Below are 19083 nucleotides of genomic sequence, written 5' to 3' on the forward strand. Positions count from 1 at the left end.
CTTGAAGAGCCTTGACTCAAAATTGCAAGGCCCTGAACCCTCAAGGCCAAGGCCAAGGCCAAGGCTTTTGCCCTCAAGCCTCGCGGCCAAGGCCAAGGCCCTAAAATCCAGCCTTAAGGCAGCCTTAAGGCCAAGGCCCAGCATCAAGGCACTACATCATTGCTGTGTACATGTATAGGGCACGGCTAGTGTTTAAGTTTTTACAACCAGATACCATCACGGACACTATTGCTAAATGGTTTGACCAGGGCTAGTTGTGTTGCGGCGCAAGAAAAACGCAGTTCGACCCGAGGCCTGCTTTATTGGTGAAATGGATGTTGGTGTCTTATTCAGGAGTGCAATTTTTCCTTGGATCAGCTGATTCCCTTTTTTTTTTTGCATTTTCTATGTGTGCCATAAAATTTTGAAAAACACGGCACAGAGTCTTGACATGATTTGAATTTCCTCATTTAGTTTTGTGACTTGCCTGGTTATTCTGAGGCACATTTGTCTCCTGTACAGATCCAATAATTGTACTGGTGCTACCATGTTGTAAATTTGCTGATCATGTGCAACAGACACGAATCTTTGAAAACAGAAACTCTGCCACAAGAAGGGGGGGGGGGGAGTCAACCTTGATAAATTATCAGTACAGTCGAGTCTCATTATAACAAACTCGTTCGGACCTAGCAAAATTGTTTGTTATATCAGAATTTTGTATTAAGAGGAACATCAGTCCCATTCATTGTGCACATAAATGCACGGTCGGGACCAAGGCTTTATGTTTGTTATAACCAGAATTTTGTATTAACAGAGTTTGTACTAATGAGAGTTGACTGTAATCAACTTTAATATTCATTGTTTGCTTACTTGATGCCGTCTGCTTGCCTTCCTGCATCATCAGTAGTGTTGCCAAGTGCTTAATTTTGTGAGTAAATTTGAACTGAAGTTATCATTTCATTTCATGTACATGTAGTATATTTTTGTGATGTGTACTTTTTTGGTTTCTGTTGTTTTGTACACACAGAAGATAGACCGCCCATTATGAGTGATATCTATTTCAGAGAGCTGGCCAAAGACATCGGGGGAGAGTGGGAGCAGTTGGCCTCATACCTGAAGTTCAAAAAAGAAGACGTCGACAAGATTAAGATTGACCATAGAGGGGTCAATGAGCAAATATTCCAAATGCTGGTACAGTGGAGTGAAAAAAGTGGAAATAAGGTGGACAAGATGCGAAAAGAGCTCATCGGTGCATTAAGGCAGGTTGACAAACCTAAGCTAGCGGATAAAGTGTGGAATTACTGAACTGAAATGTAACTCTTTGCGGCCAACATATGTGCATCTGTCAACTCAGAAGAGATCTTTTCTTTTTAAGTTTTTTTTTAAGAGAGGTATAACTCAGACTATGAAGACTATAAATTAATAACTAATGTGTGAAAGGCATTTGCTTGACATGCATGATAGGGATATTTAATTGAAAAACAGCTTCGACAATTACAACTTGCGTGACACATGAGAAAGCATCTCTCAGGTGTTTAATTCACTTATGTATATTTGTTCATCACCCATGTTTAACCATATTCAGTGTGGGTAAAACTTTTTAAAAAGTTGCAAGTCTTCCATAACTCTCCTAAATAATCTTGTCTCAGATTTGCATAATGTTTATATCGTAAAATATATATTTTTTTTTCGTGTGTGCGATTTTGTTTATGCAATATTAAATTTTTCCCGTTCTCATTTAATTTCCGCCCAATTAAAAATTCAGGACTGGAACAAAATCTTGTGTGCATCATTAGAAATCTGGTGCATTCTAAAATTGTCTTTGATTGTTTATTTCGACCCCATTATTCGGTCTGTGTTTGAATAATTTAGATAAATGTACATGTAAACCACTGAAATAGAATCATTGGTAACGATTTCGTAGGTCAAAAATCAAACAACACAAATAAATATTGTGCCAAATATTGTTGTTACCATTCAAAATGGATTTATTGTCGGGTTAAATTTGTATAATTGAAATACATGTATGTGAAATATCAAACAACACAAATAAATATTGTGCCAAATATTGTTGTTGCCATTCAAAATGGATTTATTGTCGGGTTAAATTTGTATAATTAAAATACATGTATGTGAAATAAGTTCAACTTCAATTTCACTCGCGTGCAAAATGAAGGTTTCTTCAGCAATTTGTAGGTCAACAATCAAACCACACAAATAAATATTGTACCAAATATGACCTTTTTTACCACTTTGAATTGTCGGGTTAAATCCGTGTAAAAGTGTACAATTGAAACATTGTGAAATTATGTAAGTTCAACGTATACCGGTACATGTATATCTATTTCATTCACATGCAGGAGCAAGCTAGGCCTCTTCAACAATTTTCCCCATTGTACTCTGTCCTGTGCTGTTCTTTCCCATGCAACGCTGGCATGTTCTCTGTCGTCCATTCACCTTCTGCTTTATTTGTAGACCTTTTCCTCTGAAACATAGGTGTCCACTACTGTTAACCTACACCCTCAATGGTAACAAATACAAAGTTAGGGAGACCACTTGGAGATACCTTCGAACGAATTACTGTCGGCGCTTGACGCTCGCGCTAGGCATTACGGATTTTTGCCATTGATCTCCATAACAGATACATAATGAAGATCAATGGTTTTTGCACACTGCATAAAATTAGTCATGCATATACTTTGAGCCATTACTACATTAACCAGTACGCGAATGTGGCGACTCCCCCTGCCACTTGGGCTTTCAAGAGGATACAAAAGGGGGCCATCATCGGTCTCGCACGAAGTCTTGTTTGTTTGTTTATTTTTTATTTTTTTGTAATGCCAAAAACAAATCCTTTCGAACGTGGTGTGTGACCAAACTTTTAATATATACTACATATACTTATATCTTTTGTATTTTTCTGTGTCTATGTGTCGTATGAAATTTTCAAATGTAGAATGAAATTCAAATGTCACCTGATCTGTGAATTTTCTGTGATTTGTTGAAGTGCCTTATTTAAAATATTGGATGACGCTTGAGTCATTCCATAAAAGATACAATCTATCTGCAATATTGTATGATTACATGTACTAACAAATGGGGTGCTGCGTAGCACTAGTGAAGAAGAAAATGTAAATTTAAGCATAGTGCTCACGAGAAGTTGTAGCCGAATTTTCGGACACGTCCTTCTTCAGGGTGTGAGGTTTCTCTCATTAATTATTTTTTTGTCATGATTAGTTTTTAATTGGTACATTGTGAAATGTTATTACTTCCACTGTTTAGGCATTTGTGGATATGATTAAGTCTCTGGTCAACATATGCGTTGGACTCCCAATGTAGGGGCCAATGACTAATGGCTGACCATGAGTTGTCAATGTTCTTTTAGTTCTCCAAAGCGAAAATCATGGTCGATTTTTTCTTCTCCTAATTTGTAGCTCATTGCAGTACCAGTTTAAAGTTTTTATTTTACTATAACATTAAAATATTTCACTTCTTGATGCAGCTAAGTGTACATGTACCTACCCAGTACTTTGTATTGATTATGCCATCACTGATGAACATAATATGTCATGATGTCAAATGTTAATTACATATGACTTGCCAAGCTGTTTTAGAAAGGGCTCTGACCAGATGTACTATGCTGCATGGATGGTGTACAAGCATTACATTCACTGTGTGGACTTCCGATCAACAGATGTCAACATAAACCAGTTTTCAGATACGCTATGTGGACTTGCTCACGTCCACACAAGGTTTTCCCCTCTCTGGAAAACAGGTTAAGAGGTTTATCCGTCGCAAAATGAAGAGAAATATTCCAGGGAATCATAGGGGGAAAATGGGTTGAAAGAGTTTTCACAGTTTGAGTACAATGAGTCTACACGAAGAAAAAGGAATGTCCACACTAGGTATGAAACGTAACCATGTATGTGCCTTTATTGTGCCGAAATATATTTCGCTATATAGAGGGAGTCAAGAGAAAGTATTTTTTTAATTACGTTGCTCCATTTCATGAAAATTTGCAAAAGGCAAAAGACAAAAATCAATATTTCAGGGGGAAAAAGGGTCAACTTGTTCCTCGTATTAAAAACACAAAATCTGACAGTAAAAGTAATATTTCGGTTTTGACTCAAATTATTAAAATTTCATTTGTATTTAAAAGCATGTGTGCAATCTGTAATTCCCACTCAGCTCAATAGCTTCCAATGGCACTCTATGGACAGCTATAAAAATAGATTCTTTTAGTAAAAACATCATAACTTCTGATAGCATGGAGCAATTTCAGTATTTATTTTAGTCAGGTGAGTGGAAGAGCATGATGTTTTGAGAAATACTTTATTGGTGCATCAAATTTGATTGCCTTTGAAGAAAAACAATCATTACTCCAGATCACTTTCTTTATGACTCGCCCTGTATACCCCGATATCTGGTGCATGATTGGATGTGTTCGAATGGAATCAAATATTGAGAAGACAAACTTATACATCAGGATGAAGTGATTATAATTTCTATCTGAGAACATTCCTTTTTGTTACTATGAATTGAACATTTTATCAAAGATTGTCACTGCAGTTCATTTTGTAGAAATGCATTATTTGCACAAACAAAAATGAATCCGCATTTGTGCATTTTAAATGTTTTTGGATACGTATACATGTATAAGATTACACAGTCTTTAACTTTTATGACTGAAACAATAATATTGCCGGACTTCCAATGGGTACGGGTGTACATGTACTTTATTTATTCTGTCAACGATCCTGAATTGATCAATAAATGTCCCAATAAGCTCAGCATAAACCGAATTTCAGCTGGAAAACTAGTACCCGGAAACAAAGATATACAATCCTACATTCGATTGACGGCCTACTTGACCAAATTTATAATTGCACCTTCTCCAGAACAACGAAAATTAATGGCAGACCCTAGTAATGTATAGAATCCCGGTACATGCCGTTATTTTGTTTTACCGTTTTAGTCAAAAACAAAAACGGTAAAAGAACCATTCACCGTTTTGTCGAAATAACGGGTATGTACCGGGATTGATTAAGGACCCTTGCTCTATATGAGATTGAGAGAGATGCAGTGGATTGCGTTAGTAGCCCCAGTCCACTTCGGTACCACACAAACCAACTCGCATCTATTCGATCGACGACGTGCACTCGAATTGCACAAAACTTAAGTCAAACACTAGCCTACAAACACATAATTACTGAACAAGGTCTTACCTTCAAAGTTCAAGTGCAAAGTGCAAGACCATCTCAAAACTCCTTTTCCCTATAACATGTATTGGTTAATCCCTCTGGCATGCGCACGTGACAGGTCACTCTCCTATTAATAGGCCTATTTATAATATAGGCTATTGCTACCGTAGGGATGGGGGATATCCCCCCCCCCCCCCCCCACACACGCACACTTTTTGACCTTGGGGGATGATCAATGTGTTATAAATCATCCCCCACTTTTTAATATTTTGCCCGTAGGTCCGAAACAAGGAAAACATGTTTGGGAACTTTTGTTAGAATTTTGCGTCTCCGCGGCATTACGGTTATAATGTCGTCAAGTACCAAGGGCGGATCGGGGGGGGGTTTGTCCCACTCACTTTTTTTGTCCCCAAATAAATCTTGTAGCCTACATGTACTACAGTTTGATTTTAAAGTTCTCAGGATAGCTGATTCAATGACTCCAAACTCGATGTTTAAATAATGATCTTTTGCTTAAAAAAATGGTTAAAGTGGTCTGATAATGCCTGAGATCGCACCACAGAACATCTAGAATCCAAAATTTTCAGGGGCTTTTAAGCGTGCCCGACACAGGGCGGCATTACAGCTTCGCGCCACGCGCTCGCATACTTTTCATCAATGCCCCCTCCTCTTTGGCCTTCAGCGTATCCGCCACAACTTGCCTTCAGCATTGCTGCTGGTTACATTTCAACCCCCCCCCCCCCTTTAGGACAATCCTGGTTCCACCCGCGCCCCTGGTTGGGGTTTGTAAAGGCCAGTTGGACTTGGGCCCCCCCCTGTTCCAAATTCCTGGCTACTAAGTCTTAATTAAACGGAAATCTTCCCTAGCTGGTTGCAAATACAATGTTTTCAAAAAATTCATCAGCTCGCAGAGCCCCTCGTACTCCAATTTTATCATACATCCCATAAAAAGAAAGGAATGAGGAACGGACCTGCTGATGCTGATAGCAAATCCCACCCTCCTCCCTTGTTTTAAACCCTAATTCACTGCGGCAACTTTCTTGGAATGACTTTGGAACTTTCCAACAAGTTATTAGTATCAACAGATTGTTCCCTGAATTTTGCTTGCACAAAACCGGTTCTTATTTGCTATATTCCTAGCCAGAAAACCACTTCTTTATAAGAAAACACAAGTCTGATAAAAATTTAAACGCATGGTGGCGGCCAAACTCCATTCCATTTAATTTAAAATGTAGTGGCGACATGTATGATTACGCCCCTTCCTATTAAACACATTGACGTAAAATATCGTCCATGATTGAAGCACAGCCTCAGCTCAGGCTAGCAAGCAGAGAAAAACACCAAGGCTGAGCGCGCCCTCATTTGACGAAACTCAAGATAGGCCCCTATAAAATTCGACAATGCGACAATGCGACTATGCGACAATGCGACAATGCGACATTGGATCTCCCAAACATGCGCCGTGTAACTTGGCAGAGATGGAATTCCATACCCTGGACCTTGTGCGCATGTGACAAAACCAATATTTCTGTATAAAAAAAGCACTTAGACTAGAAAGTAATACCTATGACGAATTCAGGGACTTTTCCTAAGATAGGACAAATCCTGGTGAAAATGAGAAAAAAATGACTGTTTGGACCTCTAGTTTTCAATGGGCTGCCTTCGCTCTTTGACTCACGGCCCATTTATGCGTATCCCGTGCATGAATTTGAATTTATTAGGGAGCTGGCACTTCTATTGATCTCCATTAATACAGAGTAATGGAGGTCATCGATAGGCTGGGCACAGGAATCTGGCGGGGAATGCGGTGTCATAATGAAAATCGGACTCCTATGAAGTGTTATCCCGTCTATCCTTTAGTTGCTTGAACGTTCACAATCTTCAATGAGGCATGCGCAATACTGCCAATGACTCCGTGTTTTATTGAGTCCTAAATTCACGCTACAGTGGAAAACCCCGGCCTCGGTTTCGTTCGAACCTAAACGGCCCGAGAGTTTGTACGTACGGTACGACTACGAGTGTGACGGTTAGGCCAACTAAAAAAAGTCTCCGGTTTCTAGTATGGAGCTTGTCCAAAAAGTGGTGCGGCGACGCGGCTTTTTTTTTTACCTGACTTTTTTGCTTCAAATGTCGGCTGATGACTGCAAATGGTGCCTGTCTAAACTTAGTGAAAATATATGGGAGTCCAGAGAGGCCACATAAAGCTTATTCTCGATCATAACCCCATCTAAAAACACGTTAAAATTGTGCAGCAGCAGGATTCCAGTCAAACCAGTGAGTTTGGCGCATACCAGAAACCGGAGACTTTTTTTTGGCCTTAGCGACACTTCCTGGAATACTTGGCTCATGCCACCTTGTTTTGATAGTCGCCGTCGTGCTCTTCCAAAAGAAACACCGTCTTCTCGTTTTGATTTTGCTCGGCCGTGCGCGGTGGACAAGTTGCCGGCTGGGGAGTGCACGGTGAGTAGCCTAAGCCAAGGGCCACGATCTAGACCTCTCCCGTTGGGCGGCATTAGTATTAACACCATAACGTGGCGGTATAAAACCGGTTTATACTGCCATGTTTACGAAATAAGGGTCTAGCCATGGAGGAATAGTCTAGCATACCCTAGAAGTAGGAGTGTAATATGGCTCTCTTTTAACAAATTGTTATCAAACCCAGACCAACATGATTGGGCGCTATATAATTTTTTTTTTTCTCTTTCAACACAATGTTGACTTTGTTCGTTCAGTACGATCGACCGTAGTCGAAATGTGAATATCCTAGAGTTCCACTCTTCACTTGTAAATAAGAATAGACGTAGGCCCATAGCAAAGATAGCCAGTAGGCCTACTAGTTGTATAGGGCTAGAATTTCCAATGGCAAAGCTACGTCTATAGTCTTATACTTCTATAGTCCGAAAATTTGGGACTCTCAATTTTATTTACGTATGACTGTCAACGTCAAGGAAAACAAGTAAAAAAAACAACCGATTTTTCTCTTTACAATATTATGGAAAGGTCTGGGGAAAAGAACAAATCTTTTTGAATAATCAATATTGGCCAAACGTTTTTGAAATAAAGAAGTTTCAAAGTTGCTATTTTGACGTGTATTTCAGATTCAAATCTACAGGTATGTGCAATGTACTAATTTTTTCTTTTTAGATTCTCAACCAACCTGTATGGGTTTTTCTTAGGCTAATTTGTTTAATTCATGTTTACAGTGATTTTGATGTTTTTAATATTGTAAATTATCATGCAATTTGACCTTCGGGTTACAATGTGATAATGTGAATAAAATATACCGTATACCAAATATACCATATACCAAATTGCTAAATGTCTATTTTGTGATAAAATGCAATTTCTATGTCTGTCTGAATTAATCAAAAACGAGTCACAAGGTGGTTGTTACACATAATACATATGGTGTCATTGCCACACAAAACAAGGTTTAAAAAGGTTTCATAACTTGATTCAATCCTGAATATTGTGAACATGGTGAACTGTCAGTTTTCATTATTCAGGCTGCTGTTTTTTTTCATAGGAGAGGCCTACATTCAGTTTAACCTTGACAATGGGAGACTTTGTGATGTTGGTGGCAGCAAACACACCGGTCCTTCTTGCATTGTTTGCGTCATTGAGCATGCGCGCTTTAGCTTCAATATTGTCTGGTTCCCCGACCTGACAATTTCCCCCGACGTCTACACGTCTAAATTGTAGGTCAGGCCGCCTCCGTAGCTAAAAATAAACATGACGACATTGACGGCCCTTTTCCAAAGCTCGACTTCGTTTCCGAACTCGCTTTATTACATAAAGCTTTTAATGTTCCGATAATTTTTTTAAAAATAAATCACTTGCTTCATATATCATACAGTTGTGATATACAGTTTAATACTTCTGTAAAAAAACATAGACTAATTTTAACCTGGAATCTTCAAAGTTGGACACCCAAACAGCACTGTTAGCAGGCGGAGCCGAATTGAGACCACGCCGCGTTTTGGAAAATGCCGGTAACGGTCGTCAAATTCAAACTAGTGCATGACGCAGCAAAAAGTTCGCCCCTCGTATACGATCCGAGTGCAAAATCGTCGTTGAATTTCAAGTTTTCTAAATAAAAGCAATGGATATTAATTATCAACTAGTTTTTTAAAGTTTTTAATAAGCAATTAGCAGTTAATAAAACCTATTTTATACTCGGAAATACTCGGACACTATCCGATTGTCTACGAAATGAATTCGGCAAACTTCTGACAGTTTCGGAAAAAGGAGGAATTCCTCCCGTTTTAGTCACGTGATGTAAATTGTAATACATTGTATTACCGGAGGCTACCTGACCTAAGATTCATCAGGAATAGTCGGAATCTTTTGGTCTGGGAACCAGACTAGCTTCAATATGACATAAACAGCACTGAAAATGACCGGTGTCCAGAACGCCAAAGAGGCATTCAATCAGTGATGGCCTTTATCGATCGGTGATGGACATTTGCAATCAGCGATGGACTTTCGCGACCGTGTGATCAGTTTTGCAATCGGTTGTTGTGTATTGCGTCCAGTCAACTGACACGTTTCACACTGATTTATCAGTTCCTTGCTCCATGATATCACTGACTTGTAAGAATTTACAAATTTATATCATTTTTAGACTAGATAATGCATTAATTAATGTGGCCATTGCAAATGTGCAGAGACTTTATATAGTTTGCTCTTCTATTTTTTCATGCATTTCGCTAGTGATAAGTCACTTCATGAGAGTACATAACCGATGGAATTTTCGAATCATATTTGGCATCAATAAGCGATTTTAGCTGTACAGCCGTCTACAGACTTGCAGGTAAATTTATGAAGAAATTAGATTTGGTCCCATGGTACAATATAATTATACGCTTCCTTTATTACAGTTGAACACGGTTCAGTATTGAAAACTGTTTATGGGTTAAAGACTCATGGATTGGAGCAATGTTTGAAGAAATTAAATTTTGATGGAAGATTTGATGAAAGGAAGGTTGTGTACGTTGGGGTGTTGCCAAAATTAGGTATCTATGTGTATAAAAGCATGGATGTGTTAACTTGGACTCTGTCACATTGGGAATAGGGCTAAAACTGTGGTCAAATGCACAGTGCCCTAGCAGGATGAATTATAGTACACTAGGGACATGTTTTGGTCTGGAGTTGGGAGACATTAGTTTTTACAATGGATACAGGATGGTAATACGTTCGAAGAAGTTGCAGATATTTGAAGGAAATTGGAGTTCGGCGTGGCTCTTCAATAGCCAGTTCGAAAACTATGTCGTGAAACGAAATGTGAGGAGGGTAATTTGGGTCCCAGGCAATGACTCGATCCCATGAGGACGCATTAACATTCCTAGGTGCATTGCTTAATTGCCGAACCTAAATCAAAAAATGGTCGACAGGACTGTTGACCGTTTTTCATTGTCATGTTCTTTTAAAACAACACTCTGAAATGAAGCAACTAACCGTTTATCGCTTTCAACAATTAAGAAAAACAACAAAAGGTCATTGTTTTTTTGTGACCTAATACCGTTTGACCGTTTTACAAAACTGTAAAACGAAAAAACGGTCAACGGTACGTTTACTGTTTTTGTTTTTGAGGAAATGCAAAACGGTAGGCCTAAAACGAAATAACGGTATGTCCCGGGATTGATTGGAGAGGTTGCTACAGGGACCGCCACCCAGGCCTGCGCCTGGAAGAGTGTTGAAGGTCGTCGAGGGATCGGGGACTGAAGTCAAGGGATCTTACACTAAATTGTGCAGACATGGTAGATAAGGGAAACATATTCTCTAAACCTAGAGATGATTATGGTACAAATTAAAGACGAACCATAAGAAAAGGAAAATAATTCACAACGTCAGCTACAAGCTACATTATCGTTAATTTATATAATATAACCTGGATGCAGAGTTTTTTTAATTGCTTATATTTTTAATGTATCAATAGTCAATGGTATTTTTTCTGCAAGAATTTAGATTGTTTTCATTTTTAAAATTTGCAATTAATATTCATTTTTTCCGATTGTGTAGTGAAGTCTTGGTCAAATTCTTCCCCGCTAATGTTTGACAGTTTTTACCCAATTCACGCAATATGAGGTATAATTTCATGCTGTGTAAATTACATTGCCCAACAGTGTTTTATCCAACTTTTATACCGTGTACATTTCGTAATGAGTATTCATTGTATGTCTAAGACAACATTGCAATTCTCTGCAGAATACTTCCATATCAACTTTCACTACTTCATTATTATTCATTATAAGGTTTTCTTCCAGCTGACTGACTTTGTTTTACCACCCCGGCCTCTGCATTATCCTTTTGTGGTTTGCCCAGGAATGCGAGGCCCATGCAGCAAACATCAAGTGGACGGGTCGTGTAATATCAGTTAGGGTTTTCTAGCCACCAACAACAGAACACACGGTGTTTCTTAAAAGGGAAGGGTTTTTACAGCACTGGCTGCGCTCTGTTGTCATGGATCAAAATCGTTCTTAATTCATATTCCACGATAAAGTTGACTGGAAGTTGTTAACTTTAAAACACCCCCCATACACATACGTCACATACCGACAAATAAACGTGTTTTTTTTTACTCAGGCTTCCGCCTCCTAATATGCGGATAAATCACCTGTTGCTTTTATTGGCTTATCATTATTTACTTGTAAACAAAACAAAAGAGAAAGGACTGAGCTCAATTTTTGCACTTAATTAACGCGTGGAAATTTGAACTCAAATATGTGTGGTTGTGTTTACATTCCAAGATATGGTAACGTAATATGCCCTTGCTTGTATGACAGCTATTGTTGGATTTTTTTCAGTAGCCCAGAAATATTCAACATGTACCCAGAGTCATCATTATTTTGGCCGAGCATGTTTAATTACGTGTAATGCAAACAAACAAAAATTACATTCGCTATTCAACGCAAATGGTTACATATTCTTTTACTAATAAATAATGATTCACCGCGGTGTGCATAGTCTTTTAATTTTTTGGGGGTATTTACATATCGGAGTTTTCAAAGGAAAACGTTGTATAATGTTAAAAAAAAGCGAAATAAAATTTCCCAATAGGACTACAACTACAACAGTAACCTACCTTACCGACAAATTAAGTCTTTGCACCTCTGCACATTCGCAATGGCCACATTAATGCATTCACTAGTTTAATAAAATCTACAAATGATGTAAATCTGTTAAAAATTGCTCCAGTTCTAAAGATGGTGATATCATAAAGCCATGGTGATATCATGAAGCTTGGAACGGAAAAATCAGTGTGATAAATGCAAATGATTAGACGCCGCACACAACTGGTTGCAAAACTTATCACACGGTCGCGAAAGTCCATATCATGACCAACATGACCGATCGCAAATGTCCACCACCGATCGCAAAGTTGATCACCGATCAAGAAGTCCATCACCGATCGCGCAAGTCCATCACCGATTGCAAAGTTGATCACCGATCACGAAAGTTCATCACCGATCGCGAAAGTCCATCACCGATTGCAAAGTTGATCACCGGTCGCAAAAGTCCATCACCGATTGCAAAGTTGATCACCGGTTGTGCAAGTCCATCACCGATTGCAAAAGTTCATCACCGATCGCAAAGTCCTTCACCGATCACGAAAGTCCATCACCGCTCGTGAATATGCATCACCAATTGCAAAAGTGCATCACCGATTCGATGATCACATTAAATGCCTCTTTGGCGTTCCATAGTACCGTACAGCTAGCAAGACGTGTCATAAAAAGCTGTACGTCTGTTCTATGCGCACTACTTGCGCTAATAGTCCCTTTCACCACTCAATAATTATACATGCTAACATCACAATTAGTTGCATGTAGCCCGTCGCCATGGCTAGCGTCGGCTGATTTATTTTCAGTTCATTAATACAGTTCAAAAATCACATGTTTACATTCAAATTGCTGTATACATTGTAATAACAAAAACATTCGATGGAAGCTCTTTTTCCACGATTGAGGTCTTCGTATATAGCTCACTTTCAATAACGCTGCTGTAACTTAAATTTTAATTAATACATGTACTGTATTAGTATAGATCTATGATTTCGCTCTATAACTGACTTTGCCCAGGGTGAAAAACCAGAGATAAAACTCTATGAGGTAAAACTCTTGAAAACCTTGTGGCCTGTCCCATATACATTGTGTAATTCTTGAATGCATAACTTACTGGTACATATACATACTCAAAGTGTCTCTTCTTCTTTTAAATGAAATATACCATGTATTATGGTCGTTATGAAAAATACCGACCTAGCGCGTGGTGGACGCAGGCTAGAATGGCCATACCACGGCCACACACGCTCTTTACTCTATTACGTGCTCAATGACATTCTATTCAAATTAACCCTATTCTTCATCCTATTCACTCAAGCATCAAGCTTGTGAGTAACAGAGACAAATTTTTCCTGCTATACTTCGTACCGCAGGAAAATAAACCTCTCTCTGAGTGATCCCAGGTTTGCAGCATTGCTACCAGTGGAATCGTGACTTAATGGGGCATGATCCCTGGCTACTTCTGTATAGCGTTCCTCGAGCAAACACACTTCATGGAGAACTGCAAACATAATTCTATAGGGCTGCCTGCAGGATAAGCTCAGTTGGTGTCGGGTTCAAACCCAACCCTCTAGTGAATTACATGGGCGTCGCCAGGATTTTTTTCTAGAGGGGGTAAAGCACCCCCCCCCATGGCAGTTTATTTACTGGTCTGCAACCTGTAGCGTGCATCGGAAGTCTTATACCAATAGTCCATGAGACAGCAAATTTATTGGTACCATTTCGAGGGAATAATTCTAACATGATTTTTTTCAGGTGAGAAAACTATGAAAACTACAGACAAATAATAGACCTTCTAAAACGGTAGCTAATTGACTAGTTTTTCAAAAGATTTTTAACGTAAATGACAGCCTCCTACTTTTACAAAATGGCTGTTTAAGGAATTAGTCAAATGTTGCACTGTATAGATTCATATGTGACGAAGAAATTAAACTAGCCAACAATAAACAGCCGTTGTAATTCAACATGTGCTGTGTCTTTACATGATGTTGTGTGTTTACGTTGAGAGGAGACAGAGAAAGTTTGCGATGAAATACATGTAGGCCTACTCTCTGAAATGCCAGAGTGTTTCATGAAAGGTTGAAAAAAGAAAGATAATTTTTAGAATCCCTAGGACATGGGATTAAAGGGTACACACCGGTAAATCGATCCGCCAAGCTCATGAATAAAAGTTATACCCTCAAAATATTCTATATTAGAGAGTTCTGACACATTGATCATCATTTTTCTGTGCAGCTTGAATACCTGTGAGAGTTTTGAGTATTTTTAAAAGAATTTTGAAGTACGGGCATTTAGCACTAGTGTCTATGGGAGTTTATTTGAAGGTATGCACCCTATAAAGAATCACAAAGATGGCCGTTTCGCGCATGCGCTGTGCCGCGGCAGTGGTCTTTTCAGTGGGCGGAACCTACGGGGAGGGGGGAAAGGTGTTTTAAAGGTACCAACACGGGTTTTTTCCGTAACGGATGCTTCCAAATCATAAGGGAGCAGTAGGCTATCACCCGATTACAACAATTGATAGTTGAAAAGGGGGGGGGGGGGCATTTTGAGCTTAAAAGTAGCTGGAACTCAATTTATTGTCGCTGGGGGCGCTCTACAGCTTAGCAGGGGCAAAACAATCACTATTTTCGGGCTTAATATCGACCTCGGATAATATTTTTCTTTCATTTTTTTTTTCAAAATATTGACTTTGGAGATATTCTGCTTGTCCTGAATGTGATTTTGTGTTAAAATTTAAAAGTTGCCTGCTATTATAGGGTACACACCGGTAAATCGATCCGCCAAGCTCATGAATAAAAGTTATACCCTCAAAATATTCTATATTAGAGAGTTCTGAGCGCCGTAAAATTGGGGAATTGAAGGGATATGGTAGTGAACCTCTGGCCCGGACTTGGGGCTTCCAATTCTGAGCATTTTGGATGCTATTGGGCTCGAAAGTGGCGCTATTTTGCCATGTTGTGGAGGGATCGTTTTTCAAGATGGCTACTTTTCCGCTTTGGGGAAAATAGGGGTCGTCTTCTTTGCGTGAAAATATCTCGAAAAGTCAATGGTCAACCCACCATAAATTGAAAAGAAAATGAAAGATGACACATTGATCATCATTTTTCTGTGCAGCTTGAATACCTGTGAGAGTTTTGAGTATTTTTAAAAGAATTTTGAAGTACGGGCATTTAGCACTAGTGTCTGAGGGAGTTTATTTGCAGGTATGCACCCTATAAAGAATCACAAAGATGGCCGTTTCGCGCATGCGCTGTGCCGCGGCAGTGGTCTTTTCAGTGGGCGGAACCTACGGGGAGGGGGGAAAGCTGTTTTAAAGGTACCAACAAGGGTTTTTTCCGTAACGGATGCTTCCAAATCATAAGGGAGCAGTAGGCTATCACCCGATTACAACAATTGATAGTTGAAAAGGGGGGGGGGGGGCATTTTGAGCTTTAAAGGAGCTGGAACTCAATTTATTGTCGCTGGGGGCGCTCTACAGCTTAGCAGGGGCAAAACAATCACTATTTTCGGGCTTAATATCGACCTCGGATAATATTTTTCTTTCATTTTTTTTTTCAAAATATTGACTTTGGAGATATTCTGCTTGTCCTGAATGTGATTTTGTGCTAAAATTTAAAAGTTGCCTGCTATTATAGGGTACACACCGGTAAATCGATCCGCCAAGCTCATGAATAAAAGTTATACCCTCAAAATATTCTATATTAGAGAGTTCTGAGCGCCGTAAAATTAGGGAATTGAAGGGATATGGTAGTGAACCTCTGGCCCGGACTTGGGGCTTCCAATTCTGAGCATTTTGGATGCTATTGGGCTCGAAAGTGGCGCTATTTTGCCATGTTGTGGAGGGATCGTTTTTCAAGATGGCTACTTTTCCGCTTTGGGGAATTATAGGGGTCGTCTTCTTTGCGTGAAAATATCTCGAAAAGTCAATGGTCAACCCACCATAAATTGAAAAGAAAATGAAAGATGACACATTGATCATCATTTTTCTGTGCAGCTTGAATACCTGTGAGAGTTTTGAGTATTTTTAAAAGAATTTTGAAGTACGGGCATTTAGCACTAGTGTCTATGGGAGTTTATTTGCAGGTATGCACCCTAAAGAATTTTGATGTTGCCGGCAAACAAAATGTCCCATGATGCTCTAATTTGCATATTTCCAAGATGGCTGCCGTGCGTATGATTAAGAGTAATTTCGTGTAAATACTTCATATAAGTGTCCACGCTCAAAAAATTGAATTTCTTTAAACTTTGTGGGATGAAAGGACTAAGGGAGCAAGTAACCAAAATATACTCCCTTTTACCATAGAGCAAGGACCCAAAGAGTCAGAACTCTTGGGCGATTTACATTTTGACCATTAACATACCAATCCCTCGGGAATGTCTATACATGTAGCTACAGCACTGTGACCGCAAGCCTCGACCATTCAAAGCGTGAATGCCAGCGGCCTTTGAACACGATGATCATCGCCGCCTTTTTAGTTGGTAACCAACAACCTCCCTATATGCTGCATAATAAGTCATGTCACGTCGCTGCTCTTTTTTGAAAAATATATTTTACGACAAGATAGGTTTTTACAACTGCGCAGTTGTTAGATGTGAGTTATGAACTCAAGTTAGCAATGTGCAGTTGTTGGTGCTTAAAAGCGTTATCTGTCCCTGTAATTTGGAGATAAATTGGATTTCTTTCAGATAAGCTTTCATGTATTTTCAGACATTTTAATTGGCAATATATCATTGATGAAATGTGGTTTTTTTTGAAAATTTCACAAGTTTTCACACTAAAGGTACAGAGCATTTTGTTCTTTATGAAATGATTGTTTCAGTGATGTTGACCACATTGTTAGCCAGTATTAGCCAACTCCGAACAAACACTTCAAAATCATTCATTTTTAGCGATGTATGACAATTGCGCATGCGTATTTACCATGGTACTGTCTACGAAGCCATGCAAACTCCTTTTTTGGCATTAGTGAGCGCGGATCTCTATTGTGTCGAGATTAGCGTAGTGAGCAACTGAGCAAGCTGGCGCCAGATGCTTTCTATTGTAGCTTTCGAGCGCGGCGACCATCATTTTACTTTTGAAGGCTTGTAGTACGAACTCCTTGGGTCCTTGCTCTATGCTATTTCAAATGGTCATATCTTTTTTGTTTCTTAGCATTGCTGTCTTGTTTTTTATCCTTTTCTTTAATGGACAGAATTTGTGAAATACCAAGGAAAAGTAAACAATGTGACCATGCAAGACACTTCACACAACAGAATTGCTCACACGTAACGGGGACACAAAATGTTGTATGTGAAACCATAATAGGCCTACTGGGGAGCACCATATCACATCTTCACACATTATTTTATTTCTTTAAAAATTGTATCTCATGTTGAAAGTGAGTAAGTACTATCCATCATTTTGACCTAAAAAAATGGCATAGTTGTTCTGAAGATTTTTGTTCTTGGTTTCCTTATTTATATGTCTGCCAATTATTTAGGAGTGTACATTCAACCAGTACTGGGCCGGTGTATTTCCTTCCGAACAGATATGTTCCTAACCATTGTGGAATCTTCCGGTACAGTGCGGTCCGCGTGGCGACTCTTTATAGTGACTTGCACTCTGGGGACGTTACGTCACACCAGCATATTTTTGATTTATCATTTTTCGAGGAGGGGGGGTAGGAAAATAAATAAACAGCAATATGACTGCGCGCCTTTTTTTTTAAATTCCCCCCCCCCCTAAATTAACAACAATATGACTGCGCGCCTTTTTTTTTAAATCCCCCCCCCCCTTTTTTCCCCTTTTTTAATTTTTTTTTTTAACTTTTCGGGGGGGGCCTCCCTCCCCCCTCGCGACGCCCATGGTGAATTATTTGGTTCAACTTTAAAATTATTATTGCATATCCTATTTAATTTATGGATTAATCAGCCACTTGAAGTTTGTACTTGGCAATTCAAGCCTGGGTGTGGGTTTGACCATAAAATAAGGAACAGGAGTCAGAGCTATCCTACTTCAAAGTTATTATGATCGTCACCGCGCTCGAAAGCAACAATAGAAAGCACCTGGCGGCCAGCTTACTCAGTTGCTCACTATCCTATTGAGGTCCGTGCTCAAAGAGCTTGCATTGCTTTGTGGATAGCGCCAGGTCATACGTAGGTGCAGTTGGCAAACATCGCCCAAAATGAACGATTTTGAAAGTGTTTGTTTAGAGCTGGCTAGTACTGGCTCACAATGTGGTCAACATCACTGAAACAACCATTTCAGGGCGAACAAAATATTCTATACACCTTTCATAGGAAACCTTAGAAAATTTCCCAAAATGTCATATTTCAAATAATGATGTGTTGCAAATAAAATTTGTTTTGAAAAGACATGGTAACTGATCGGGGGAAAAACCAATTTGTCTTCAAATAACAGGAACAGATAGCGCCTTCAAGGACCGACAACTGCACATCGATAACTTGATTTCATAACTCACATCTAAAAACTGCGCAGTTGTTAAAACCTAAAATGTTTTTTTTTCCAAAAAAGAGCTATAGTGAGGTTTGTTATGACAAAGGCGGTGACAATCATCGTGTTCAAAGGCCGCTTGCAGTCACGCAATGAATGGTCGAGGCTTGCGGTCACAGTGCTGTAGCTATGGACATTGCTTGGATTTGATTTGATTTTAGGTTTGTAATCTCTTGGATTAGTCTCTTACTGGATCCGATACCTATTTCACCACCTAAACCTTGAGTGCTGAGGCATCGCATGATGGACAGGCGGCTGGAGGATCAATAACCATCTTGGAAGACTCGCTCCGTGGTAAGTCCACAGATTGTTTAAAACAAAATTCAAATATTACCACTAGCAGTAG

General features: G+C 39.2%; 1 protein-coding gene across 1 annotated transcript in view; it reads left to right on the top strand.

Moving 5' to 3' along the window:
* The window catches only part of LOC119731681, a 44660-nt gene extending 39967 nt beyond the window's left edge, over positions 1-4693 (top strand). The window contains exon 19 of the mRNA XM_038204888.1: positions 1007-4693. Coding sequence (XP_038060816.1) covers positions 1007-1284 — 278 coding nt within the window. The 3' untranslated portion in view covers positions 1285-4693. The remainder of the gene's footprint in view (positions 1-1006) is intronic.
* The last annotated feature ends 14390 nt before the right edge of the window (positions 4694-19083 follow it).

The sequence above is a fragment of the Patiria miniata genome, unplaced genomic scaffold, assembly GCF_015706575.1.
Source record: "Patiria miniata isolate m_02_andy unplaced genomic scaffold, ASM1570657v1 HiC_scaffold_24, whole genome shotgun sequence".
NCBI lineage: Eukaryota > Metazoa > Echinodermata > Asteroidea > Valvatida > Asterinidae > Patiria > Patiria miniata.